General features: G+C 50.1%; 1 protein-coding gene across 1 annotated transcript; it reads left to right on the top strand.

The window, feature by feature from the left end:
- The first annotated feature begins 21 nt into the window (after positions 1-21).
- Positions 22-26,892, top strand: C2CD2L (C2CD2 like). The gene is made up of 14 exons (XM_079956052.1): positions 22-532; positions 11,097-11,192; positions 13,942-14,061; positions 14,403-14,513; positions 16,148-16,264; positions 17,047-17,161; positions 17,664-17,787; positions 18,141-18,205; positions 18,561-18,688; positions 19,508-19,670; positions 20,482-20,580; positions 21,624-21,757; positions 21,920-22,193; positions 22,337-26,892. Exons 1-14 carry the CDS (start codon positions 158-160, stop codon positions 22,558-22,560), a joined length of 2,145 nt encoding a protein of 714 aa, XP_079812178.1. The 5' UTR covers positions 22-157; the 3' UTR covers positions 22,561-26,892.

The following is a 26,892-nucleotide window of genomic DNA, read 5'->3' as shown; positions in this document are numbered from 1 at the left end:
GCTCCGCCCAGCACGGTCGGGAAGGAAGGAGAGCGCTGCGCGCCCTCCCCCTGTAGCTCGAAGCCGGCGCGGAAGGAGGCAGGAAGCGGCTGTCTTTCCTCGACGCCCCTGCCCGAGAGGGAGCGCGATGTGCCGCGACGCCCCGTGAGCCACCGCCATGGAGCCGGAGCCGGAGCCGGAGCCGGGGCTGAGCTTGGGCTGGGCGGCGCTGGTGCTGCTCTTCGCCGCCTCGCTGCTCACGGTCTCGGCCTGGCTCCTGCAGTTCGCCCGCGGCTTGTGGCGAGGACGGCGCCGGCCGGAGAAGGAGGCGCCGTTGCCGTCGCGGGGCCGAGCTGCGGCGGCGGCCGCCGGCCTCTGGGCATCCCTGCGGCGCCTGGGCTCGGCCCGGGAAGCGGCCGGCTCCGAGGGGGCGGCGGCGGCGGCGGCGGGGGCCCGCGGCTTGCTGGCGTCTCTCTTCGCCTTCCGAGCCTTCCGCGAGAATTGGCAGCGAGCCTGGCTGAGAGCCCTCAACGAGCAGGCCCGCCGGCACGGGGTAAGCAAGGCCGGGGGGCGGGACGGGGCGAGGGGGGGGGGACCGGGTCTCCCGGCAGCAGCACCCTCACCCCTCCCCAGGCTGCGGGGGCAGGCGCTTGGCTGCCCGCCTCCAGGGGGTCCCGGTGTGGGGGGGGGCAAGCGGTGCGTCTGGGCAGCGCCCTCGGAGGGTGACACCGAGAGGGTGACAGGTGAGCCACCTGGGCGTCGTGCCAGCCTTCCTCGACTGCCTGCTCTTTCCCGGCACCGCCGGACCCCGCGGAGAAAGGGGCGTCCCAGGCTGAAGCCTGCCCGAGGTGGCACCCGATCCCAGAGGGAGGCGCTCTGCACGTGTTCAGAGATCGGTCCCCAGTCCTGCCGCTGGTTCAGCCCGAGAGTCAAATGCAGCAGCAAAGACGAAAGCGGTGCGGGTTCCACTTTCTGCCCATGGAGCTGCCCTGTCGCCGCCGCCTTCGCCTTGGCCAAGAGCTCCCTTTCCGCCCCCGCATTTTGCCCTGTGCAAAGCAGCAGGTTCCTCGCCGGCGCTGTCCACCCACCCGGGCCAGGCCAATTTCCCGCAGAGGTTAGGGCAGCAGCAGCAACCGGGGCAGGGTCGCTTTGCCTCTAAGTGGTATTGTCCTTCGGAGAGGGAGGGGAACCGAAAGTTTTTATTTCTTGCTTTCTCCTTTTGGGGACCCTAAAAGCCCCCAAAGCTGCTTCCCTTCAGATTGGTGTATAAAAGGTTTCGCGCATTCTCCCCCTCCTCTAATTTCGAAAAGCTTTTTTTAAAAAAAAAAATGTGAGGGGGCGTTATTCCAATAAAAATGGCAATAAATTGAAAGTCAGCCCTGATTTTTCCTGGAGAGTAAACCAGTTTGACTCTGGCACCAGTAAAGAAGTAGGGGAGGAAAGGGATGCTTGTGCCATCCGCTTGCATGAGGTTGCTTGGGGTGGGGGCGGCTCCAGGGATCTGCGCCTCAAACTTCCTGAGCTTCTCAGTCTTGCAGGTGCTGGGACTCCAGCTGGCAGGCTCCTGGAACCAAACCCTCTTCCTTGGTGTTTCTGTAAACAACATAATCAAGCGGTTCCTTACATCAGCCAAAGGTCACTGCAATTCCTTCTGGGGTGGCAAAAGTTTGCAAACAAGGGCAAAATACAAAGACTGCAATTATACTAAAGAGCATTGCACTGATAACAGGGTGGAGTTGGGTTCATCTTCCTTTTTTGGGGGGGGGGAGCTGCTCTTTAAGAAGGCATATTAGCACAATGGGAAGGCACCCCACTTTCCTGGCTGCCTGGCCAGTGGCATTTTGAGGCCAGACTGACTCCTCCCAGCGCAAACTGAAACCTTCACTTGCATCTTGTTTAAAGTAAATGATACCAAATCCAGAGGAAAACTGCAGTGGCAGCAGGCATGCTCCTTCCTGGTTGTGTATGGACAGAAAGCACCTTCCTCTGTAGTGGTGTTGGGGTGAAGGTCCTGTATCTAGAAGGGCTTCCTGCTTCAGTCTTCGCTTGGATCTTCCTCCTTCCCAACCGAAGGCTTTCTGTGTGAGTTTTCCCTCTCTTGCTGAGTCTCTTCTGCCCCAGCACCCATCGCACGCAGCATCCTGTTAAAGGAAATGCAAGCTGTCTTCTGATACTGTTGCATTCCTGTCGCCCTATTTGGTGTGGCTACAAATATGTTGATGGTGAGAGTGAGTCTAAGCTAGCACAGGGCAGCTTCATCATAAACTTGCATAGTAGATGTGGACCAACCAGTATTTGTGATTCCCCATCTCTAAAACTGGAGTAATGGTGACCTCTGGGAGTTGGTGACTCTTCCTTGGGAGTCTTTTGTGTACCTAGAACTAGGGAGGGACACCTTGTCCAGCACCATTCCTTCAGTGCTGGAAATCCAGAGCTGCTGCTGCTCCCACCTCATTGGGTGGCCTCTGTTCAAGTACTTCCAGCAGGAGAGAGCCCAGCCACCCGTCCGGGTCACTGGTTCTGTCTCCAAGCTGCTCTTACAGCCCAATGGGTTCTCCTCGTTTTCAGCCCAAATCTCCCCTCCTGTAATGTAAGGTTATTCAGTCTAGCCCTGCCTTTTGGAGCTGCAGAGAACGCCAGTCTTTGCCTCTTGCCTGCAAGAAGAGTACTGTACTCCCATATTCTTCCCCCTCTTCAGTCTTCTCTTTTCCCAGCTAAACCTACCTTGTTCCTTCAAGCTTTCCTCAGGGGACAACTTGCTTTCCATTCCATCTTTTTTGGTGTCCTCTGAACCCACTCCAATTTGTTTGCTGTGCTCCATAGCACGTCACAGATGCTTCTCTGTTTTGCTACCTGTACAGAGGCTGGGAGCCATGAATGCCTTTCTTGGACACACAGGATAGCTCAGTTGGTTAGAGCATGGTGCTGAGAATGCCAAGGTTGCAGGTTCGATCCTTGTATGGGACAGCTGCATATTCCTGCATTGCGGGGGTTGGACTGGATGATCCTCAGTGTCTTTTCCAACTCTACAATTCTATGCTATATACAACAGAATATCAATATGTTATGATTTATATGCATGGTTTCCTGCACTAGACAGATTCCCAGGCAGAAAAATCCTCTTAGGTGAAGCCTATTGGAAGCCTGTTGGAAGAACGCAGGATATGCATTAGGTTCACACCCACCTACTTGAGAAATCTGCTCATAACTAGCCAGAGTGAGGAGATTGATAAGGGAGCAGGCATGACTATCTCGCTGGGTGGGAGGCAATGTTAGAAGCAAAAGGAATAGAATAAAGATGGCAGCTCTGGCTGTTTCCGCAAGATCTGAATTTTAAACCGGAGCCAGACTGAAAGAGCAACCAGTAATGACCTTTGCAGCGGCAGGGCGGAAACCTAATCACGCTTGCAAGCTGTCAGCTGATCAGCGTGAGAAACCGGCCAGGAGCCTTTCCTGCCCTTTGTGAGGTGCTTCTGTGGTCTCAAAAACAAGCAGGTTTCATGTGACCAAACCTCATGTAGGTATTGGGGTCATTTTTCATTACAGATATTATGTAAGGAAGCTGACAAGTGTGAGACACCAAAGCATTCCTATTTTTATTTTGCTAAAGAGCATCCTAAGTCCAGTTGCTTGCTCCATCTTTCCTCTGTGGTCCCAACAACCTGCCCTGCATGTCTGCTTGGGCTCTCTTGGCACAGCTGGAATATTCAATGCCTGGCAACCAGTTTCCAGGATAGTGGTGCAACTCCTCCAGCTTTTCAGGACAGGCAGAAGCGTGGGGGGGGGGTGTCTCCAGAAGGGACCCACCCTGTTTGTGGAGCTTCTTTTCAAAGAGGAGGCTGCTCTGCTCAAGGCCTCTTAGGATCCTGCTGGCGTTGCTTAAATTTCCCCAATGACAGGGCTGATGAACGATGGTGCGAGCTTAAATGGGAGCTCAGTGCTCTATACCTGAGAAACAGCTGCTGATGTTGCTGCTGCTGTTATCTCTGCTTATCTGAGAGTGTCTCTATCATTGGTGCCTTGGATCCAGATGGCAAGGGCACCACAGGGCACTCTCAACACCTGCAGAACTCTGTTACTCCAGAAGCTGTCCAAAGTCTGCTCCTGAGAGTTCTTCAATGCCAGCTTTTTTCATGGTTTTAAATTAGACTGGTTACTTTCCTTTGGTATTTGATCATTTTGTGCTTGTCCGAGTTATCTCCTTTGTGTCCTCTGGATGATTTTAAACCATCAAAATAAGCTGAACAAAATAAGCTAAAACAAAAAAAGGACATGTTTAGGAATAGGAATTGTCCACTGTTGAGTAATCAGTTGTACTACCAGTCAAGCCCTCTCGTTTAACATAGGTGAAATTCAGTTTTAGCAGAGTACTGATGGGCTTTGGTGATTTGCCACTGAAAACATTCTGGCCTCTTAATAAGAAGCTTTTTCTCTCTAACCCCCCCCTCCTGCCTAATCCACAATGACTGCAATGATGATGATGATCTTTCATCTGGGGAGCAAGGAGGGGCTTAAGGCCGGATCCTTCTCTGTGCAATCAGTGATGAAAACTTCTCTCTCTCCCTCTGAAAATCCAAGAGGAATCTGGGATAAATGTTCTTTTGGAGGCAACTGATCTCAGGTCCCCTCTGGATAGGATTATTTTTAGCTCCTTCTGATGTCACAGTTTTCCCCTCTTAGCAATTTGAATTGTAGAGAAGCCATACAGAAATCTATCTTATGGAAAAAACAAAAACCCTGGGATGATTGGGGGGAGAGAGAGCTAATGAGAACTGGATAATAATAATAATAATAATAATAATAATAATAATAAAAATAAATTATTTATATCCTGCCCTCCCCAGCCGAAGCCGGGCTCAGGGCGGCTAACAATTTTAGTTTTATGAAAATGAAAATCCTTAAAAATGTGCTGGGTGGAAAAGATGTGTATGTATGTGGAACTCCTCTTCCTCTTTCCCCCCACCTCTCATTCCCTTTTTGCATTTACAGTACCAGTGCACTAGATTTAATATTCTACATCTTTTGCTTCAACATTTCCCTCTAATTCTCCACCAGCATGTGCAGGAAGGAGACAGCAAGAGCCATTCCCATTCTGTTTGAGGCCAAGCTTTGTTTGCATTTGGGAGTGTGAAGTTCCTCATTTTGGGACTGAGGCATCGGGCTTCACATCTTCCAGTGATTTACCACAGACAGCTGACTCAACGAACTTCTGTCATCTTTCCTGCTCATATTTTAATGACTTAAAGCATTATTGCTGCCCAAGCAGATGGGAATCACATTCTTGGGACTTATGAAATAGAAGTCTTTGTTGTTCACAAGCATCCTGCTCAGGTGACAATGCATCTCAGGATTTCTGGAAGGCATGCAGGGAACCCTACACAACCAGATTAGGGTTAATTTATGAAAGAAGAAACCTTACTTCTAGATATTGGGTCATACTCTGCAGGCTTTCTGTCCCTTCCTGAATATTCTGAGTATTCAAGAGTTCTAGATTTTGCTGGTTCTCTTGATATTGCTGTGCTTTCCAGGCACATCAATCCAATAGTACAGTGGTACCTCAGGTTAAGTGCTTAATTCATTCCGGAGGTCCGTACTTAACCTGAAACTGTTCTTAACCTGAAGCACCACTTTAGCTAATGGGGCCTCCTCCTGCCGCCACGCCACTGGAACACGATTTCTGTTCTCATCCTGAAGCAAAGTGCTTAACATGAAGCACTATTTCTGGGTTAGCAGAGTCTGTAACCTGAAGCGTATGTAACCTGAGGTACCACTGTAATGGGTTTAGAATTCTCATAATTTTTCATGTTCAAGTTTTTGTTTTTATTTGCTTTAATGAAACCATACCAGAAACCAACTGTATATTTCCTAGGTTGCATTTTTATTTCATCCAGGGCTTTTTTTCAGCCAGAGCTCAGCTCTGGCGCTTCTCAGGTGAGCACCATTGCCGTTCTTACAGAACAAGGGGGAAGTTTGTGGTGAGCTCAGCACCTCTTTTTCTAGAGAAATAGCCCTGATTGCATCTTATGGTTGCTTTCTCTTGTGTTAAATTCTCACATTTCTTTTAGATGGTGGCTTCTGCTCCTTCTGTGTTGTTCTGTCTTGTTAGAGCAGTCCAGGGATCACTATTCCTGCCCTTTGGGGAAGGAGCCTTGCTCAGTGGTAGCAGAGCACTTGCTTGGCCTTCACCAGGTGACCAGGTTCAGCTCTTGACATCTCCAGTGGGCTGTTGCCAATCAAAAGAGACAGTACTGGGGCAGATGATGGACAGATTGGAAGCTGCCTTATACTGAGCCAGTTTACGTGAGATAAAATAGAGCTGGCAACATACATGGTGGCATGTCTCTGTCGCTGTGAGGACATGATAAGGACCAAAGGTCGGTGGTTCGAATCCCTGCGGCGGGGTGCGCTCCCGCTGCTCAGTCCCAGCACCTGCCAACCTAGCAGTTCGAAAGCACCTCCGGGTGCAAGTAGATAAATAGGGACCGCTTACCAGCGGGAAGGTAAACGGCGTTTCCGTGTGCGGCTCTGGCTCTGGCTCTGGCCAGAGCAGCGATGTCACGCTGGCCACGTGACCCGGAAGTGTCTCTGGACAGCGCTGGCCCCTGGCCTCTTAAGTGAGATGGGCGCACAACCCCAGAGTCTGTCAAGACTGGCCCGTACGGGCAGGGGTACCTTTACCTTTACCTTTAAGATTAACAGTAGACCTCTACTGGCCACAATGAAAAGGGCTTGACTTAACTTCAATCTCCAAGCTTTAAAGTGTTTAACTGCCCTTGTCAGAATGTTGCTGAATTTTGACAATTCGGAGAACTTGTGTGAGTCATTTGATGGTGCTCAGAGCTGACTGGAGCAGGGCAGGATTGGGCTCCTTTTTCCTCCATCCTAGGGGCTTTGTGGCTTAGAGACCCCGATAGCCTGCATGCTTGCCATCCTCTGCAGCCTTCTCTTTACCCAGTTTCTGTTTCCGTGACTTTCCTTTTTCGGAACAAATCCAAACCTACCTATCTCTAGGCCTTTTCTAGTTATGAGCTGGCACAAGAGGCACCGTTTGGAGAGAATGGAGGCTCACGATTGATCTTGTGCCCTCTGTGCCAGTTGAGCAGTGGTGCCCTGGAGCTACTGCCCTCAGAAACCTGGAGGCTAGAGGTGGCTGCTGTCCAAGGTGCTTCCCTTCTAGAATGGATCTCTGGGTTTTATACCTGCTTGGCTTACAGAAGAGCCACAAGACCCCCTTCCCCCACTTCACACAAAAAGTCATGGATTCACCAAGTTGGTCACAATGGGCTCCACTCCACAAGACAAGCAAACAGCTGCGGAAGCCTCATGATACGCAATGTAGTCCATGCGTTAGACTGGATTACTGCAATGTGTCTGGAAACTCCAGCTAGTGACTAGATTGCTGGTGAGGGCAGGTGGCTGACAGCATGTGACGCCTCTGCTAATATATCTCTACTGGTTGCCCATGAGCTACCTGGGTAGGTTCAAGGCTCTTGAGCCCTGAACAGCTTGGGCCCAGCATACCTTGAGGACCATCTGAGCCCTTGTATCACTGCTTGATCATCTGCAGGAGCACAGTTATAGTTGTCCCCTGTGGTATACAGATCCAACCAGCCTCAATCAGAAGTCAGGCATTTAGTGTCACTTGTCCCATGAGCTGGGAACATGCTTCCAGCAGAGATTCAGCAGGCATTCATGCTGCTAACTTCCATGCGCCTCTTGGCTTTATTATGCTGTGCAGCTGTTCACATTTTTTTCTTTCTTTTTCTTTAACTAGCCAGTCACTTTCGTGATTATTTGTATGGTTTTCCACCCTGATATTTAATGATGCAGCCATGCAGAAAGACATTTGGAAATTAGAAATAAATACGTTATGCTGAAGAAGGTTGTCAAGGAATCAGGCGACCAGTGTGAGGCTGGTCTCTCCCAGAGAGTGTGGCATACTATAAATATAAATGGCTTTTTTGTTGTTAGTTGGGGGATGATTAATCCCAGGGAAGCCAAAACCTTGTGAAAAAGAGATGCTTGCCTTATAGGCATCTCGGCCTTTGCAAACCAGCAGAAGAACCGATGCACACATGCTGTTGGATGCTTCAGTCTGCATCCACACAACAACCTTGCACTGATTTTTTGGGGGTGGGGCATGTCTAAGCATCCTCTGAAGGTGTACCTGTGTCTCTCTAGGGAGACCTGCCCGGGTTGTTGGTTGTTATGCTCTCAGTGTTTGTGGTGCTTTGTGGAGTCTCTCTGGGCAGGGACCTGGGCAGGCTAAAGGTTGAAGACAAGGTGGAAGTGAAACTCATGGATAGGAGGTTGTGTCTCCAATTATATGACCTTGGGTTTCAGAAGGGGAGGAGAGGACTTGAGGGATGGTGCCAAAGGCCATATAGAACAAGTGGATCATGATGAAGGATTAGAAGGAACATAGAGGTGCTCTAGGGCCACCAGATGGGTGGAGTTGTTAGAAGCAAATGGCGGAATGAGCGGGATGTCTTGGGAGATGCTTGCAGAAAGTTTGATGGGGAAGGGAGTATGGTCTGAAAGGCCCGAATAGCTCAGTGGTAGAGCACCGGGTTTTCATTCTGGTACAGTAGCACTTCCAGGTAAGGCTGGGAAGGAATCCCTGCCTGAAACCCGGGAGAGCTGCTGTCAGTCTGTGTAGGCAGCACTGAGCTAAATGGGCCAATGGTCTGATTCATTATAAGGCAGCTTTACTAAGGACCAAGAGTTTGTTCTGGATCCAGGAATTGTCCAGAAGGCCTTGGTGGAGATGTGGCTGGATCAACAAGAGAGCTGAACAACCCCAAGAGCTAGGGAAGAGCTGCCTTTCCTTGCTGTGTGCTTCAATGGGCTGGGAAGAGGGAGGGGGAAGGTTGCAGCAGCGTCTGTTTGGACTGGCAAGGATGGTCTGAGTGCCTCTGACTGGGGGCAGGGAGGCCTTCCCTTGCTCTCCCTGCAGGGCAATGGCACCTGACCAGCCAAACCTGTTTTGCTCCAGGTTGGGCTAAGCTGCTTTCTTGGGGCTGCCACAGTAAGCCCTCTTGCAGAGTGGAATTCACTGCCAGCAACCAATGTTTGCATTTCTCCCTGGAGATCAAGGCCTGTTTGGGGAGAGTCCCAGCCAGTTGGTGGCAGCAGAGAAAGGCTGTGAGTGGATCTGCCTCAGTGGATCCCAGCGTCCAGAGAAAGGGGCACTTCAACAAACTGGAGGGCAGCAGCCAGCCAGCCAGCCAGCCTCTCCTTGCCTCTAGTTGCTCAGAGACTGTCCAACGTGACTGCCAGGGTCTTGCAGAGTGCGGAGGCAGCCTCTGTGCTGCCACTTGCTGGGCCAGCTCCCCCCCCCCCCGGCTCCCATGGCAACTCTGCCTTTGCTTAACCTGCTTGCCTTGGCCAGCCTACGGATCTGAGATTTGAATGGAGGGGAGTGCTGCTTTCACAGCAGTTCCTTGGCTGCTGGGCGCACAGTAAATAATACCTTGAGAGGAGGAACTGCAGCAAACTGGGAACTCTCCCTGCTGCTTGTGAAGCACAGAACTCTTTTTTTCCTGCCTTCGCTTTTGCCTTGTTGCCAGGAACTGCCCAGCAGGGCATAGCAATCTCTTCTCTTTCCAAACAGGCAACCACTGCAGGGCTGTTGTTAGAGGAGTTATTGATTCGGGGCTGCCTGATCTAGTTTTCTGCATGGTGCTTATCGGGTCAAAATAGCACAGACTTCTGATTGATTACATCTGGGGGAAGCTTCACCTGCCAAATTTCCCCATTGTGTTTCTATTCAGCTGCACACAACCCCTGCCAGAAACTATGGTTGCAGCCTGTGTGGTCCTCCCTCCCTCTGCCCCAGTACCACTTGAATCTGGAATTCTCCTGTTTCATTCTCACTTCTGCAGTGAAGTCAAGTTTTCTCCTTTTCCCCACTGAATTATGGGGGGAGAGCAGTGTTAGAAAATCAGATATATAAGTGAATTGCCAAATGGCATCTTAAACCTAGGTTATGGATGCCACAACAGAGTGTTTTTGTGGTGATATATTATTATTCATTTAATTTCTAAACTGCTTTATATTTTAAAGGAAAAAAATCTCAAAGCAGTTTACAACACATTAAAACATCAAATAAAACAATCTAGAATAAAACAAATGCAAGCTTCAAGGAGAATATTTCAGACCCTTCTCTAAGTGACATTTTGTTTTCACCATATTTACTTACCTACTTGATTTATAGAGCTGCCCCATAGGTGGTGTAGTGGTTAGAGTGTCGGACTAGGACCTGGGAGATCAGGGTTCAATTCCCTGCTCAGTCATGAAGCTCACTGGGTGACCTTGAGCCAGGCACAGCCTCTTAACCTGCCTCACGGGGTCATTGGAGGGATTAACTGGGGATGGGGGCATGGCATGAACCATGTACTCCTTGGTGGAAAAGGTAGGATATACATGTAATAAATAAGCTCTTCTGCTTTGCTGTTTAAGAAAGCTAGAAGGGTCAGCCAGATGGAAATGTCAGTTGTCAACTTGGCATCCAGAGTTCTCCAGGTGGTCGCAATTGGACTCATGCCAGGCGCAAAATGCACCTGGCACCTGCCTGGGTGGGTGGGGGACAATAATACTGATTTAACTTACAGTGTTGTTGTAAAGAGTCCAACTAGATAATGTATGTGAAGCACTTTGAACATTTCGAAGAGTCATACAGTACAAATGCAAAGCCTTATTATTAGATGCTTCCTTTGGGGGTTCTCAAGCTTCTTTGGACTATAACTCGGTGGGGAGGTCCTACTTACTAGGGTCTTCTCTATGGACTGAGAATTGGAAATAACTGGCTTGAAAGTCAATTCTGAGTCCATAAGCCCAGAGGTGGAGAAACAGTGTCCTTCCAGATGTTGCTGGACTCCTACAATGCCATTGGCCACATTGCCTTGGACTGATGGGAGCTGGAGGACAGTAACATCTGGATGCTTGCAGGGGATTCCTCGGTGGTCCATGAGCCTTGTGAAATGCCTCTGCCCATCCCCTGTGCCATGGCTGGTGTGGCAAGGCTTGCCTTGCTTATGTAGATATGCACCCATTTTCAGCTATTTGTGTTGGGGTTTCTCGGCCTGGGGAGTAACACGTTTTTCTTCTTGACCCAGAGCTCAGTCCAGATTACGTTTGAGGAGAGTCCTCAGCAACTACCGGCTGTCAAGATTGACCACGTGACGTGCACAGACCAGTCAGATCGCAGTATGGTAGGCTGCTGCTGTCGCATTCTGTTCCTTGTGCTGTTACTTTTCCCTGCCACCACCTTTAGAGGGGAGCACAATGTTAGTTCAGGGGGGAGCAGCGAAGGCCAATGGGAATTTGCTAGCCGTCTTCACCTTGGCCTTCAGTGCTCAGAACCAAACCACTGGAAAGCTGCCCTGATCCAGACAGCTGCACTGCCCTCTTCCTGCCATTCTTTGCAGTGTTCAGGCTCCGTTTTTGGATTGCAGATTCCTGTGTTAATTTGCACTCCTGAAATCGTGGTTGGTTAAAGGGGCTTCTGCCCTGGGCCTGCCCAGCTTTGTTTAGTCTGAGGAGGAAGATTTGGCAGCCTCAGAAGCTACACGGACCTCCTGACAGATGCTCTTGACACTTTCAGTGTCAGATGAAAACATACCTGCTGAAAACTACCAGTCTAACATTCAACCAAGACCAGGGAGGGGAAACCTCAAAACCATGGGTAGAATGTGGCCCTTGCAGGCCTCTCTATCCGGCTCTTGGGACTCTCCTAGGCCACACCCCTGACAGATCCTGCTCCATGTCATCCTTGAAAGTTTTTTTCCATGCTGCAATGTGCCCTTTGATATTGTTGCTTGCCTGTTGCTTGTCTGGGTGGACGTTAGAGGGGTATGTTTGAGTATGTGTGGAAGCAAGCCTACTGTATGGAAGTCAAAATAACATGCTCCACCCACTTTTCTTCTGGCCCCACCCACCACTGGCATGTGGCCCTTAACAGCTGCCTAGAAGGGAATGTGTGGCCCTCTGTCTGAAAAGGATTCCCCATAGACAGTGGGGCTGTGAGGCAGAGAATCGGGAAGGGAATATTTTGGAGAAGGTCAAACACAATGACTACCTCAAAGTATGGAGCCACAGAGCAAGAAGAATTACCGAAGAAAGAAGAATGGAGGATGAAGTTGATGGACTATGCAGAATTAGATGAATTAACAGGAAGGATTCGAAACCTGCGGGATCAGAGATTCTTAGAGGACTGGAGTAAATATATGAACTATTTGAAAAGTAATTGTGATGAACAGATTACGCTAGTAGGACTGCAACAAGTTTTGTAAGGTGGATTATTTGAAATATTACAAGGAAGACTATGAAAAGAATTATTAGTTAAGGATAATTAAATGCAATATAGAAATTAAGAAATGCAGAATAAGTGATAAAGAACGAAAAATCATCAGAGGTGTTGACGGAAGTCTAAAACATTGTATAAGATGAGAAGATATGTTGTATGACTGTTGGAACTGATATGTTAAAAAATCAATAAAAATGTGTATATATAAAAAACAAAGTATGGAGCCACAGAAAACCCCATAATTTGAGGCATGTGGGCATGAGCTATGGGAGTGCACTCTGTATATGGCCAAATGAACTGCCTCCACAACTTTCCTCCCTCCTTCACACATTTCACTGCTCTGGTTTTGGCTTTTAGAGTCCAGGGCTGAGTTGTGGTTAGTGATGTTTAAGAGCCCTACCCCCAGGGACCGTGAGGGAGGAAACGGTCAGGGAAGGTCCGAAAGGAGAAGTTAGTAGTGATTAGAGAGAGATGGTGTGAGAGCGACAGGGAAGGAAAGATACCAAGGAGCATCACGAGAAACAAGTGGAGGCCAACAGGCGATCAAAGAAGAGTTAGCTGTTCTGTGCAGGATCTAGGCAGTGGGGCTTGCATGAATGTTTAATTGCCGCAGCAGCAGAGGCTGGAAGCTCCTGCCGTGACATGGGGAAGACCAGGGCAGAATCTGGGCAGGAAATCAGAAGAGAACCCATGATTGTCAGCAGGCATGAGGAGAAACACATTTGCTGTGGAGAGAATGAGTGTCCCCCACTTTGCACCATAACATGCAAGGGGGAATGGGGGTGGGAGAGGTGTGCCTTTCAAGGCCACATGCTTGAGTGCAGGGTTTATGTTTATGTATAAAATGAGAGAGATGTAGTTGGGAAAATAATTAAAAAGGTAAAGGTAAAGGTACCCCTGCCCGTACGGGCCAGTCTTGACAGACTCTGGGGTTGTGCGCCCATCTCACTTAAGAGGCCAGGGGCCAGCGCTGTCCGGAGACACTTCCGGGTCACGTGGCCAGCGTGACATCGCTGCTCTGGCCAGAGCCAGAGCCGCACACGGAAACGCCGTTTACCTTCCTGCTGGTAAGCGGTCCCTATTTATCTACTTGCACCCGGAGGTGCTTTCGAACTGCTAGGTTGGCAGGCGCTGGGACCGAGCAGCGGGAGCGCACCCCGCCGCAGGGATTCGAACCACCGACCTTTCGATCAGCAAGCCCTAGGCGCTGAGGCTTTAACCCACAGCTATTATTTGTTATTTGTTATTATTTGTTATTTATACCCCGCCCATCTGGCTGGGCTTCTCTAGCCACTCTCGGCAGCTTCCAACAAAATATTAAAATACAGTAATGGATTAAACATTAAAAGCTTCCCTAATAATGATAATGATAATAATAAAATTTATACCCGGCTCATCTGGCTGGGTTTCCCCAGCCACTCTGGGAGGCTTCCAGCACATATAAAAACATAAGGGTAGTTGAATCATTCTCCCCTACCAGCTGACCCTAGTTGTGCCCAAATGGAGGTGTCTGGGACTGGGTGTAGTGGTAACAACGGAGCCCTGAATGTTCCCCTGAACTGTCTTCCCTGCCTGCTGCTCTTTGTCACCTGCCTTCTGGCTGGCCCTCCAGCTGGGCACAATGACCATCTCTCCCTTCCCGTCTCTCCTTCCAGATGTTGTGTTGCCACCTTTCTGCCAGCACCCTGCAGTTCCCTGTCTCAGTCACTCAGCAGTCTCCAGCTGCCGTTTCCATGGACACCTATCACGTCACCTTGGCTGTGCTGCAGGCCCAGGTAACTGTGGGTCTCGGGTCTGGGGCTTTCTCTCCTTCCCACCCCTGCCCACTCCACCACTCTGTGATTGCCCCCTGCCAGGGAGTTTGCCCTGGGCCACCCTCTGAGTTATTGTGGGAAGAGGCTGCTGCTAGCAGGATTTGTGCCTGGGCGGCCTCTGCCTATTTTGCTTAAGGCTATTTTGCATAAAAGCTTGGGTTGCGATATTGTTTACTTGGGTGGTTTTAGATGAATATTGCCAGCCTACAGATTATACAAAATAGGTGGGTATAAATATCTTTGTGCTGATAATGGTGGTGGTGATGGCGATAAGACTTTTTTTTTTTTTTTACCTGGGCCAGTTGGAGATCCATCTGGAGGAAATTCAAGATGAAGGGCTGCTGGTATCCTGGGCATTCAAAGACAGACCAGAGCTGAACGTGTCCGTCGTTCCAAGGCTCCAGCTACGTGAAGTGAGCAAACAAACAGATGAGCAATGCCAGGTGGAAGGTCACACTCGCCTGTTCTGCAAGGGGGAGCCAGAGGACTCCACTGGCCCTGATTCCACATGCATGACTGCTTTCAAATTCTTCCCTCCTGCTAGAGAAAGCTCAGTGGCACACCCCTCATTTGGCTACCGTGTGTGCAAGGCTAGTGAGGTTGCAGCAGAAACAGCAAAGCAACTTGGCGAAATCAACAAGTTCATTATGCTGAAAGTTTTAAGGACCTAGAGCCCACTTCATGCAGTGCCTGGAGCCTTCTCCTAAAAACTGCAGTGATATATATACACATGGGGGAGTGGTGCCGGTGGTAATGGGGGCTAGAATTGTAACCAGCCAGGTCAGAGGGAAGTTAAAAGTACAGATTATGCTGAAGCTGATTGGTGACCCTTTGCAAAGCGGTATTGCTCTTAACACAAATATTCAGCAGTGACAAGCAGTGGATGTTTTTCCATCAGGGCAAATGGGGGGGGGGCTGCCTTCCCCATTTCAGTCTGCCTTCAGCCAGCCCCCACTTGCCTGCCTTCTTCCTTACAACAATCAGTATTGGCTGTCAGCTTCCTCCTCCTTGGCCCCTTGCAGAGCTCAAAAGGGAGGAGGATGGGGACAAAACTAGAAATAGTTGGTTTCACCTACCAGCCACTACTGCTGGTCAGCTAATGAAGACATGCAGCGTGCTGAAAATCTGTTACTCTGATTCAAGCCATCAGTAATAGAACCAAACTCACTACTGTGCTTGTCCTGGCTCACCTCCATGCTCCAGCAGGGTGGACATATGTCCCTGTCTTTCATGCAAACCTATGTGGGCTTGCTTGCCGAACGCGATGCTACATTCAGAGGGAGCAAAAGTGGATTCTCCATAACATGAGACATCTTTGCATAGGAAAGTGCTGCCAGACTTGCCTTGCTTTTCAGCAGAGCCATTTCTGCAACCTGCTCAGGATGCCCCTGAAAGGACCTGCATTGCATGGGGTGCTCAAATCAAAGCTTTGTATTCTACAACTCCCGGCACCCAGCTGGTGCTATAGGAACACTTGATAGGAGCCCCTTTCCAGGGGTCAGTGGAGGGCGCAGCTTGCAGATTTAACATATAGAATAAGAGAAGAACATACTTTTAGAGAAGATTGGAAAACATTTATTGAATATATGGGGGAAATGTGTACACTTGAAAACGTTGGCAGCATTAAGATAAATTCAACAGTGTAAATAAGTTTTGATGGATACAACAGTGGAATACTGAATGGTTTTGTTTTAGTAAAATATGCAAGGATTAAAATATGCAAAATGAACCATGGAAAGAGGAGAAGGGGAGTCACTGATATTTTAAGGATGTTTAAATTAGTATTTTAAATTGTAAAACAGAAAATGTAGTAAAAAAAATTACACACACACACACTGTGTGTGTGTGTGTGTGTGTGTGTGTGCGCGTGTGTATGGAACACTTGATAGAAGCTCCTTTCCTAGGGTCAGTGGAAGTCTTGAGTGTGACACCTCCCTTTGGCTGCAGGTGCTTTTTAACCTTCCTGCAAAGGGGGGACATTCTCTGCAACAAATGCAGTCTTTCCCACCTTCTGGGCTTGTTTTCTGACCTTATTTTTGTGATCCAGGAGAATGACGGGAAAGTGGACCTGTCCACCATAAAGGACCTGATTGAGGACTCCGTTGTCAGCACTCAGCCTGCCATGATGGTGAATCTGAAGGCCTGTGTAGCTGGCAGCAATGCGGTAAAGATCTTTCCCACATTGGTGTGTCTTTCCCACATGGGATTGCTGTGTGATTGCAGGGTTGGGTAAGCAGGCAGTGGTAGGGGAAAGCTCATGGACAGCCTCACTTGGGACCAGGAGGAAATTGCCTCTTTGCTGTTGAGTGAGGGGATTCTTCCTTCTAGCCCAGTATGAGTGGGGGAGTTTGGTATCGGCCTCGGCCCAGTATACCTGAAGGAGCATCTCCACCCCCATTGTTCAGCCCGGACACTGAAGTCCAGCTCCAAGGGCCTTCTGGCGGTTCCCTCCCTGTGAGAAGTGAGGTTACAGGGAACCAGGCAGAGGGTCTTCTTGGTAGTGGTGCCCGCCCTGTGGAACGCCCTCCCATCAGATGTCAAGGAAATAAACAAGTATCTGACTTTTAGAAAACATCTGAAGGCAGCCCTGTTTAGGGAAGTTTTTAATGTTTGATGTTTTATTGTGCTTTTCATATTCTGTTGGGAGCTGCCCAGAGTGGCTGGGTAAACCCAGCCAGATGGGCGGGGTATAAATAATGCATTATTATTATTATTATTATTATTATTATTATTATTATTATTGTCAGCCATTTGGTTTTACAGCAAGGATGGGGGAGTTTTGAAACTCCAGCTCCCATCGAGCCTAGCCAGGCTAGCCAATGATTGAGAGTTATGCGAATTGTGGTCCAACCACCTCTGCAGGTCCCCATTCATGACTGGAGAGAGTTGGGACTGTATGTGTCAGTGGTTCCCTGCTCATGTGCTTTCCTTCCTTGTTTATCTCAGGTGTCCTGCAATAAACTTCCCCAGGGGTCCCCATCCAGCACAGCTGCTCCAGTGGTGCCCAAGCTGCTTCTCCAGCATCTGCGAGCTCTGCACTTGGGCTCTGAGGAGACGCGAGGTATGATACAGGAACAGGAGATGTTTCAGGCCTTTGGCTGCTCTGCGGGGTGAGAGTGAGCACCTGTGTTTGAAGGCATGGCATGGAGCATCCTGGCCAGCTTTGGGCTAGGTGTGAAGACCCAACTTTGGCTGCATCCTCTCACCTGCAGAACCAAGCAGGCCTCTTGCCAAGGGGTTAAGGCGATTCTGTAAGCAGCATCGCTACATAGCCACCTGCTTGGAGCTTCTCAAAGGGTTAAGACTCTAAATGGAGAGCCAGATTTCAGGGGATGGGTGACTTTAGGAGTCGGGGTTTCCTTTCCAGTCTGCCATGCATGTGTTGAAGATGTGCAAAGATGTGGGTGGGAATCCAGGTGAGTTGGGCGGGAAGACAAATCCCTGCTCAGCATGTTGATGCTCAGCGAGTGGCCCCTATTGCTGCTTCTTTCTGGGCAGCCCCTCCCAGGGCTTATCAGATGTCTGCATGGCATCACCCCAGCATTGTTCTGTGCCCCTTTTAGGAAGTGGACAGCTGTGCTGCGTGGCAGAGCTGGACAGCCCCCGGCAGCTGAAGAGGACGAAGCTGGTGCCAGCCAGTAGCTCCAGCCCTGCAGCCGAAGTGGAGTGGGCAGACAAGCTCGTTCTGTAAGGAGCAGTGCCTTTTTGTTCTTTTGCATGTTTGGGGAAGGGTGTGTTGGCTGGCCAGAACCCAAGGGCTGTCTGGAGTAGGAAGCACCATCTCTGGTTTGCAGCCAGCTTCCTTGGTTTGGGTGTCCTGCTGCACCACTTCAATGCTTTCCCTTCAGCACCTCCACCCAGAGGGGACAGAGCAGGCCTTAATCTTTGTCCCCAAATGGTGCTCTTCCATTTCCCCTCTTACTCTGGAGAGCACTACTCATGGACCTCAAATTTGAGGATGGGAAAGGGAGCCCATGTTTTGCAGAGGGAGAATGTTCTAAACCTCTGAATGCCCGTTTCCTCTTCTTGTGCCTGGACAGGGAGCTTGGACCGAGGAGCAGAGAGCTGAAGCTGAGTGTGCTTGGGAGCAGCAGTTCTGGAGAAGGTAAGTATTTTCTGAGACCAGCCATGGAGCTGAGGATTGCTGTGACCTGTGGGTGGCCAAGGCTGCTGGGTCCGGTGGCGGCTCTCAAATGAGGTGTCAGGGACTGGCTGGATACTGAGAAGTGGTGGCTGGATATTGATGAGTGGGCAGTGGGAGCAGCTAGGGTGGAGACTGACTTGGAAGAAGGGATCAGTGATTGGGGGGTTGGACTAGATGACCGCTGGGGATCCCTTTGAACTCTACAATGCTCTGTTTCTATGATTTAAGTTAGCTGGCATAGCATGGGCTGCTGCCAGCACCTGGAACCAAGTAGAATCTCCACTTGTATTCCCTCTTTGTTGCTACTCTCTTGCAGATGTGCTCTTGGGATTTGCCACTATCCCGCTGGACTCCCCCTCCAAAGAGCCACGGGGACAGAAGCAGTACGCACTGACCCCCGGAGCTGTCAGGAAGCTGCCTGCAGGAGCAGCCGTTGCACTGGAGGTGAAGTGTGAAGTGACAGGCAGAAGGGGCAAGAACTCCATGCAGGAATCTCTGGAGTAGAATAACCAGCGGCTTTCCCTCTTTCAGTTTGAGATTCTGTATGCAGATGTTGGGGAGGGAGAAGTGAGGGACTGAGACTGAGACTGAAGTGGTCCAGTGTAACTTACTGGAAGGTCCACACCCACCCCTGCTTCAGAGCCATTAACCACAGGCGCCAGCCTTCTTCATTGATGTTGCCACAGACCTTTTCTCCCAACTGAATCAATTGGAAGCTGCCTCATCCTGAGTCAGACCCTTGGGTCCATCTAGCTCATATTGCCTACACTAACTGGCAGCGCATTTCCAGAGTTTGGGGCCAGGGAGTCTCTCTCAGCTCTGCCTGGAGAGGCTGCAGGTGAAACCTATTTCATGTTTGATGTTTCATTGTGTTTTTAGTATTCTGTTGGGAGCCACTCAGAGTGGCTGGGGGTCAGTTTGGTGGCATATAAATATAAATTTATGTGAACCGCCCTGAGACCTCCAGGTAAATTCAATAAATATAATAAATAATAAAAATGTTGTTGTTGTTATTGTTCTGCATGCAAACCCCTCTCCCAAGGCTGGGCCAGCTTTATGTCAGGCAATTTGGCTGCAGAAAGAGCAAAGCAGGCAGGTTCTGGGGTGCTGGTCTCTTCCTGTTCTGGGGCAAGAAGATCACCTGCTCTTGGAGGGAAGCTGGTTCTGCTGATGGGGAGCTGCTGAGCTGAGTGCCACCCCCAGTGTGTGTCTATGGGACCCCACCTGTCTGTCTGAAGGGTTTGCATCTGGCTCTCTTGGCAGCTGCTCTATCAGGAACTGCCAGAGCTTCAGCTGGCCTCTTCGCTGCGAACTAGCATCACCCCCACCAAAAAGATTGAGATGGACCGCACCATCATGCCTGATGGGACCATCGTCACCACGGTCACCACCATCCAGTCCAGGCCCAAAATGGACTGCAAGATTGGTAAGGGGACCTGCTTTTAGGGTGTGCACACCTGTGTGTGTGTGTGTGTGTGTGTCTGTGTGTGTGTGTGTGTGTGTGTGTGTGTGTGTGTGTGTGTGTGAATGCATTCACAAGTGCAGTGGTTCTGCTTTGTCTGCTCCTCTGGAACAGCAAAGGCAGCCAAGAGGGACCTGCAGTTTCTGAAGAGACCCCAAAAATTTATTATGAACCCAGCCTGTTTGCCAAATGGGCCATAGTGATGGGAGTAACACCTGCCTGGAAACAGAGCATCTTATCCAGGATCTGGAAAAATGCAGCAAGTAGCTGGTGACTGATCTGTAAAGGAGATGCACTTGGCAGCAAGGGCTGTGAGAAGCAGAAGGACTTCCTTGCTGCTTTTACTTGTCCCTGGTGTGGATATCTATTTCTGGGGCAGAGCGCTCATGAGCCTTGGCTTAAAGTTCATCCAGCGCTTTCAGGCAAAACATACATGGTGGGTAGGGAAGGATTTCTCCTAATGGAAATGGCCAGCTTCTTTCAGGGCTGTTGGGTCCCTGCCTTCCCTTGGATATTGGGTCCTGTGCAGCAGTACCACTCTGGCGTATAACAGCACGCCTGCTTTGAGGATACTGGATACTGAGTTCTATCAGGTCAGGGAGTCTCTCACCTCCGCAGCAAGTGAACTGCATGCCTATTGTCAGAAAGCCTGGAAAGGGTGTTTGTTTGTTTGTTTGTTTGTTTGTTTGTTTGTTTGTTTGTTTGTGTGTGAAGCATCTGTTGGGTCCTGTGACCTTGTTTGCTGATTTTGCACTCCTTTTCTTCTGGAGCCCAGATTCACCCTCAAGGTCTCCATCGAAGGTGGAAGTGACAGAGAAAGTGACCACGATGCTTCCAGAAAATGGCTGCCCCAGCTCTTCCCCCTGCAGTAGTCGTAAGTCACCAGGGAGCCATTTTTTTGTCCTCGATCACACTACAAAGAGCTGCAAGGATTAGGCCATGGGTAGGCAAACTAAGGCCCGGGGGCCGGATCCAGCCCAATCGCCTTCTAAATCCGGCCCACAGGCGGTCTGGGAATCAGCGTGTTTTTACACGAGCAGAATGTGTGCTTTTATTTAAAATGCATCTCTGTGTTATTTGTGGGGCATAGGAATTCGTTCATTCCCCCCCCCCCCATATAGTCTGGCCCCCCACAAGGTCTGAGGGACAGTGGACTGGCCCCCTGCTAAAAAAGTTTGCTGACCCCTCGCTTAGGCCACGTGGCATCCCTTTCCCTGCCCCACCTCGTGCCAGGGGAATGCTTGAAGAGTCCTTTGGGCCCAGCTGGAGATGAACCCATGGAAAGCGTGTCCTCTTCCTCATCTATTTTCTTGCTGGTTTGCTTTGTTCCTGTCTGGGAGGAGACCAGGAAGAGCCACTGAGAAGCCTGTGTAGCATAATTGTGAGAGTGTTGCACTTGGGAGTCCAGGGTTCAAATCCCCCCACAGCCATGCAGCTCACCTTGGGCCAGTCACCGTCTCCTCTGCCTAACCTACTTGGATTGCTCAGGGGATAAAATTGGGGTAGGAGAAAGGGAGGGAGCAAGAGCCCCATACACCACCCTGAATTCCTTTGGAGGAAAGATGGGGTGAATACAGAGTGCAGAAACTGTCTCACTTTGTATATTAAAAGCAGGCTGCACTTCAACACCTTTTCCGGTCAGTTTTGACTGACCTCCAATCCAGTGTTTCCCAAACTTGGGTCTCCAGCTGCTCATAGACTACAATTCCCATCGTCCCTGACCACTGATCCTGCTAGTTAGGGATGATGGGACTTGTAGTCCAACAACAGCTGGAGGACCCAAGTTTGGGAGCCCCTGCTCTAGACAGTAGGAGTGGCAAAGAAGGGAGGTCTTCCACACCTTTTTCACTTGCCCCATAAATCAATACAATAGCTCTTCTATATCCATGCATATCTGTGTGTTTGTGTCTCCTCCAGGAAGCAGCCATGTGTCCAATGGCTTGGACCCAGTGGCCGAGACGGCAATCAGGCAGCTGACAGATTTGACCAATAAACCTGCCAAAAAGACCCCGACAAAGCGAAGTACACTGATCATCTCAGGAGTTTCCAAGGTAACTGCTTATCTACTTGCTTGGAGTCAGCCATCCTTTCTTAGGAATGATGAAGTGGGTGGAAGAGGTGGTTCTGATCAGTGGGTAGGGGCAGGGAGACAGTGACTACTTTTGGCTTCTGTTGGATCGTTCTTCTCACTCACCAACCCAACCTGACCCCAGGTACCAATTGCTGAAGACGAGATGGCTCTCTCCCTTGGTTACGCTGCTTCGCTGGAGGCCACTCTCCAGGATGATTCCATTGCGACTGGCATATCTGAATATGGGCACAGCATCACTGATGCCACTCAGCAGCTGGAAGCCTCATACTCTGCCCAAAGGGAGCTGGATGAGACGACGCGCTCGGACATCTCCGAAAGGCCCTCGTTGGAGGATGTGGAATCCGAAACAGGCTCGACAGGTGCTCTGGAGACCAGGAGCTTGAAAGATCACAAAGGTGAGGCTGAGTGTGTGCCCAGGGGGTGCCCAGAACCTCAGCAGAGCTTCAACCCATTGCTTTGGCGTCGGAGAAGCTAGGGTGGTGGCATGGGATGTGGCAGAGTCCCCTGGATGTTCACGTGTTTCTCTCTCCCGCTGCAGTGAACTTCCTTCGGAGCGGCACCAAACTCATCTTCCGGAGGAAGAACAAGCAGAAGGAAGCCGGCCTCAGCCAGTCTCATGATGACTTGCCCAATGCCGGTGCTAGCTCCTCTGGCAGGAAAAAATCTGGCAGCTTCTCTCGGCGCCTCATCAAGCGCTTTTCCTTCAAGTCTAAGCCTAAACCCAAGGCCAACGGGAGTACATTGGCCATGGACAAGCACTGAGACGTCAGTGGTCAAACAGTGTTCTCCAGGAGCCCCCTTTTGTCGAAGCTTTTCCCACTCCGTATCTACATCACAGCCCAGTTCCTCTCTCCTCCAGAGCCTACCTGGATGGTTGGTGTTTGATGTTTGGAGCTTTTGCCACGTAGCTACTGTGAATGCCACTGCCTCCCGGAGGAACAAATGGCACACAATGGCCCTGTTTGTAGCTGATCTGTGTGCTCTGTCTTGGCGTGGCGGGGGATGCAGACCCCCACGCTAACTTCAGCCTGAATTTGAAATCCTGGGAGTGCGCGAACGAGAAGACTTTGGTGGTTGGCTTAACAAGAACCCCTCTCTCTGTGCTGGGCCTGTGTTAAGACATGGTTACAGGGGATGAGGTAGCAATTGATGTCAGCTTATCTGGCTAAGCTGCTGGTCTTTGCCCGATTTGTGTGGACATGTCAAACTGGATGAGCCTCCTTGAGCAATCCAGTGGCTTCTTTCCTCTTCCATGGAGGCAATGGAGGTCTCCATAGTAGGAACTCCCAGTTGTGGTCCTCCAATACAGAGGCATCTGCTGCCACCGGCTCCTACCTGGCCTGTGTTTTATGAAGATGAGAAGGGGACCCTGCACAGTGTTTGGGCAGGGAGAGGCCTCTGCCTTCTATAGAAAGAAGTGGCTCTTTCTGTGTTTTGAACCTTCTCTCTGACAAACTGGGATTAGCTTACGTGGAAGGACCGTTGCCGATCTGCCCTGCGTCAGGGCATGGAAGAGAACTCGGTGCTGCAGGAAATGGCTTCCCAACTCCCTTTGAGCCTGGAGAAAGGTCACTCCAGCAGAAACTTGTGCTTGACTCTGAGTAGGGCAGAGGGCTGAAGCAGCTCTCCCCAAATGAGGCCTTGTGTGTACCTGAGTGAAGTTGAGCAGCACCTTTTGTAAAATCCTGCCAGATGCGACCAGAGATCCTGACAGGCAGTGTGTGTGATGGGAAGGAGGGAGGGAGGGATGGGAGGGATCTGCTTAGGCTGGGCTGGTCCCTCCCTGCAGCTTACTGAAAACAGATGAGGGGTGGGGAGCGGGGGCGGGGACTAAGGAAACAAACTCTTGGGTCATCCAAAAAGTCAATACTCAGGTTTTGCAACAATTGCGGAAGACACTTACCCGAGACAAAATGTATTTTTCTTGGAAGCAGAGACTGCAGGGCATTTTAGTCCAAGGAAGATGCTGGAGAAGCCCAGCCATAGTGGGGTTAATGAATCCAAGCAATCCTGTCGTGAGTTCTGCAGAGGTAAGGCTTGACCAGCAATGACCGGGCCGCTGGCAGCCTCTGGCTTCATGGTGTCCACTCTCTCCATTTTTCATTTTTCCTCTAATTTGTGTCTCCAGACGAAGTTGCCATCGTCTTCCCCTACACGAGGCCAGCTGCAGCCTTTTGGCAAACCATGGCTTGTTCTGCAGTGCAAAGCATACCTAGGCAACCCCTTGCTGTGCTGCAGTTGTGGTTTCCTTGTCCCCTCTGGAGCCCCCCTCTGTCACCACTGTAGGCTGGAGGTAGCCCTCCATCCCTCTTAGTTTTGGGGTCTCTGTCTCCATCGTGGTCCAAAGTGACAGAGGCTGAAGAGGCTGGATTCTGTGTTGGGGCTTGACGAAACTATGGGGAGAAATCCTCTTGGAGGGTGTGCTTTGGAGAGACTTCTGGCAATGCGGAGCAAAGGCAGCTCGACAGGATAGTGAATCTGCCAGCCTCTAGTTGTTGCTGTACTGCAGCTCACAGAAGCCAGCTGGGTCGTGGGTGGTGGGCTCCCCAGCCCTGGTATTGAAGGAACACAGTGGAAAGGGAGATCCTGAGCTGCTGCCTATCCCCAGAGACTTCCTTCCTGCTAAAGCACTAGTGGGGAATCTGTTGTTGCACTACAACTCCCACCAGGCCCAGCCAGCATGGCAAATGATCCAGGAGGGCAGGAGCTGGAGTCCAGCAACACCTGGAGGGCTGCAACAACTTGACTGTTCTGTGACAGTGCTCACATGTGGAACGAGTTATCCATCTCAATCTGCCAGCACAGTGACTGTCTCAGCCTTGGACCAGGGACTCCACCGCATTTTAACGTATTATTTGAATTGGTCTTTATTGGACAAAAAATAGTAATGGGGAGGGGTGGCGGTTCTTATCCAGGGGATGTCCACCTGGCGTCTTCCTGTAAGGCTATTTCAGCAACGGAGAAGGCAGATACTTGTGGAAGCCATTTGTGCACGGGGAAAACTGATAGCTGCACTTGCCCATGTTGACCGAGGTAGGGTGGTGGCAGCAGTGCAAGTTGAAGCCCCTCCCCCAGTCCATTTGAACTGTGAAGATAGGCTGTGCTGTGTGCATTGCTCCCCCCACACCTAATCCCCCCCATTTACCTACATACCTACCTACCTACCTCCTGGGCGAAACCCCTTCACTTGAATTAAGCCAGTTTGAACACTGCAACTTTGTCCGTGTTCCCTAATTTGTCAGTTCACTAATCATGGATTCCTTAGAGGTGTTCAGGGGTTTCTTCCACTCTCTGCACTTCTGGCCATTTTTGCATTTCTGAGTGGGCTATAGATCGGGATCATAGTCTTAAAAAAAATTATGGGATCACAGTCATAAAAAAACAAACCTCCTACTTACTCGTCCACTCTGGCTTGCTTCTTGGGGCTGCATAAATTCGCAACAATGGTGGTATGCTTGAACCGGACGATTGGCAGGGATTGCCTGCACCCAGGCATTGTTCTTGGCAAAAAAATAAAAAAGTCAAGGGTTTCACTACAGACTTGATGGGCATGCAGACAGATTTATTTTTTGCACTTAAAAATTGATGTCAGGGATTCTGACAGAGGAAGTCTTCTGGTTGCAGATGCGTATGGGTCTCTCTGGGTTCATCTCCTCTTAAGAGGCTTTTAAATGGTTTTTTCCTGTTCTTGAGATAGGCAGCTGAAGGTTCCTGGCTCCACCTTATGCTAGGAGTTGAGGCTTCATTGCCATGGCACCTTAGCCCAGGTCTTTTTTGCTTTTAAAAGGCTGCTGATGGTTCAGGATGGTCAGTGTATATATGCTTGATGAGGAAATTAAACATAGAGATCGCTGGATACAGGTAATGAAGGAATCTCAAAGCCAGTGACCATCAAAGAATTAAAAAGCCCAGGCTGAGCACAGCACAGTGTGGATGTGTATTTTGAGTAGCTCAGACTTGCACTCGCTGGGCTGCCAACAGCTTGTATGGGGGCGAGGTGGGGTAAGGGAGAACCTTTCCACTGCTCAGGGTTTATCAAGCTGAGAAATGGGCACGAGGGTCTCCCCTTGGGAACGGCATTATGTGATAAAAAATTCCAATGGAATGAAATGTGACAGACTCCGATGAATGTCTTGGGGGGGGGGGCGGCTAAATAGTAATTTAAGGTTCTGGCATCTTCCCCTTTCAGTCTTTCCCTGTGGAAAAAAGAACTTTCCCCTAGTGCTTGCTTTTGTCAACTTTTGAATGCAACAATTTGTGGCCTTGTCTTTTATCACCTTCCCTCCCACCCTAACCTCTGAGTCCAATTTCCACCTGGAGTTAGGAAAACCAAACTTGGCTGGTGGCATAGGGAAGAGGGAGAGGAAATGTTAATGTCTCACTGCCAGGCACCAGCAGGAAGTCGAAGGCAGAACGCCTTGAACATTACTTAGGTTAGAACAAGCTGGGTCCCTTCGCCTTCTCTCCTCACCCCTTGTCCATCTACATTCGGTTTCCTTTCTCCCTGGGCACCAGGAGTTTCTCATTTCATCCTTGCCATTTTACTAGGAAGGAGAGCAGGCTGTGAACTCAAGGGCAGGTAATGGCTGCCCACCTGAGGCAGGAAGGGGCAGTAACTAGGCAGGGGGTGGAGAAATCTCTGAATGCTTTTTCAGTCATGTTTTGGGGTGGCAGTGAGGAGCTCCACGAGGTAGGTTTTGATGGGAAGCTGAGCTGCTTTGTCTCCCCACTCTGACCCCAGCCGACCACCATTCTTTACTGCTTAGCCGTCACTGCCCTCTAGGCTGTGAAGCCTTTGTTCACCTTTGTGCAGGTGCTGGACCAAACCCCCCAAAATGGAGCCCAAGCTCACATGCCCCTGCTCCCCAAACACATGGGCTCCTCTGTACCTGAGGCCTTCTCTGTGGGTGGATTGTTGTAACCCCCAGATTGTTTAGATTAAAAGAAATAGGAACTGTGTAGATATTTAAAGGACTAGAAAAAAAATATATTTAAGGATGATTGTGAAATTCTGCACCTTTGTATATGTTGGAAAGTTCCACTGCTGTGTGATGGGCTGGACTTTTAACTTATTAAATGGAATTGGAACCACAA

The sequence above is a fragment of the Podarcis cretensis genome (genome assembly GCF_951804945.1).
Source record: "Podarcis cretensis genome assembly, chromosome: 15".
Taxonomy (NCBI): domain Eukaryota; kingdom Metazoa; phylum Chordata; class Lepidosauria; order Squamata; family Lacertidae; genus Podarcis; species Podarcis cretensis.
This window is presented reverse-complemented; position numbering and strand designations above follow the sequence as displayed.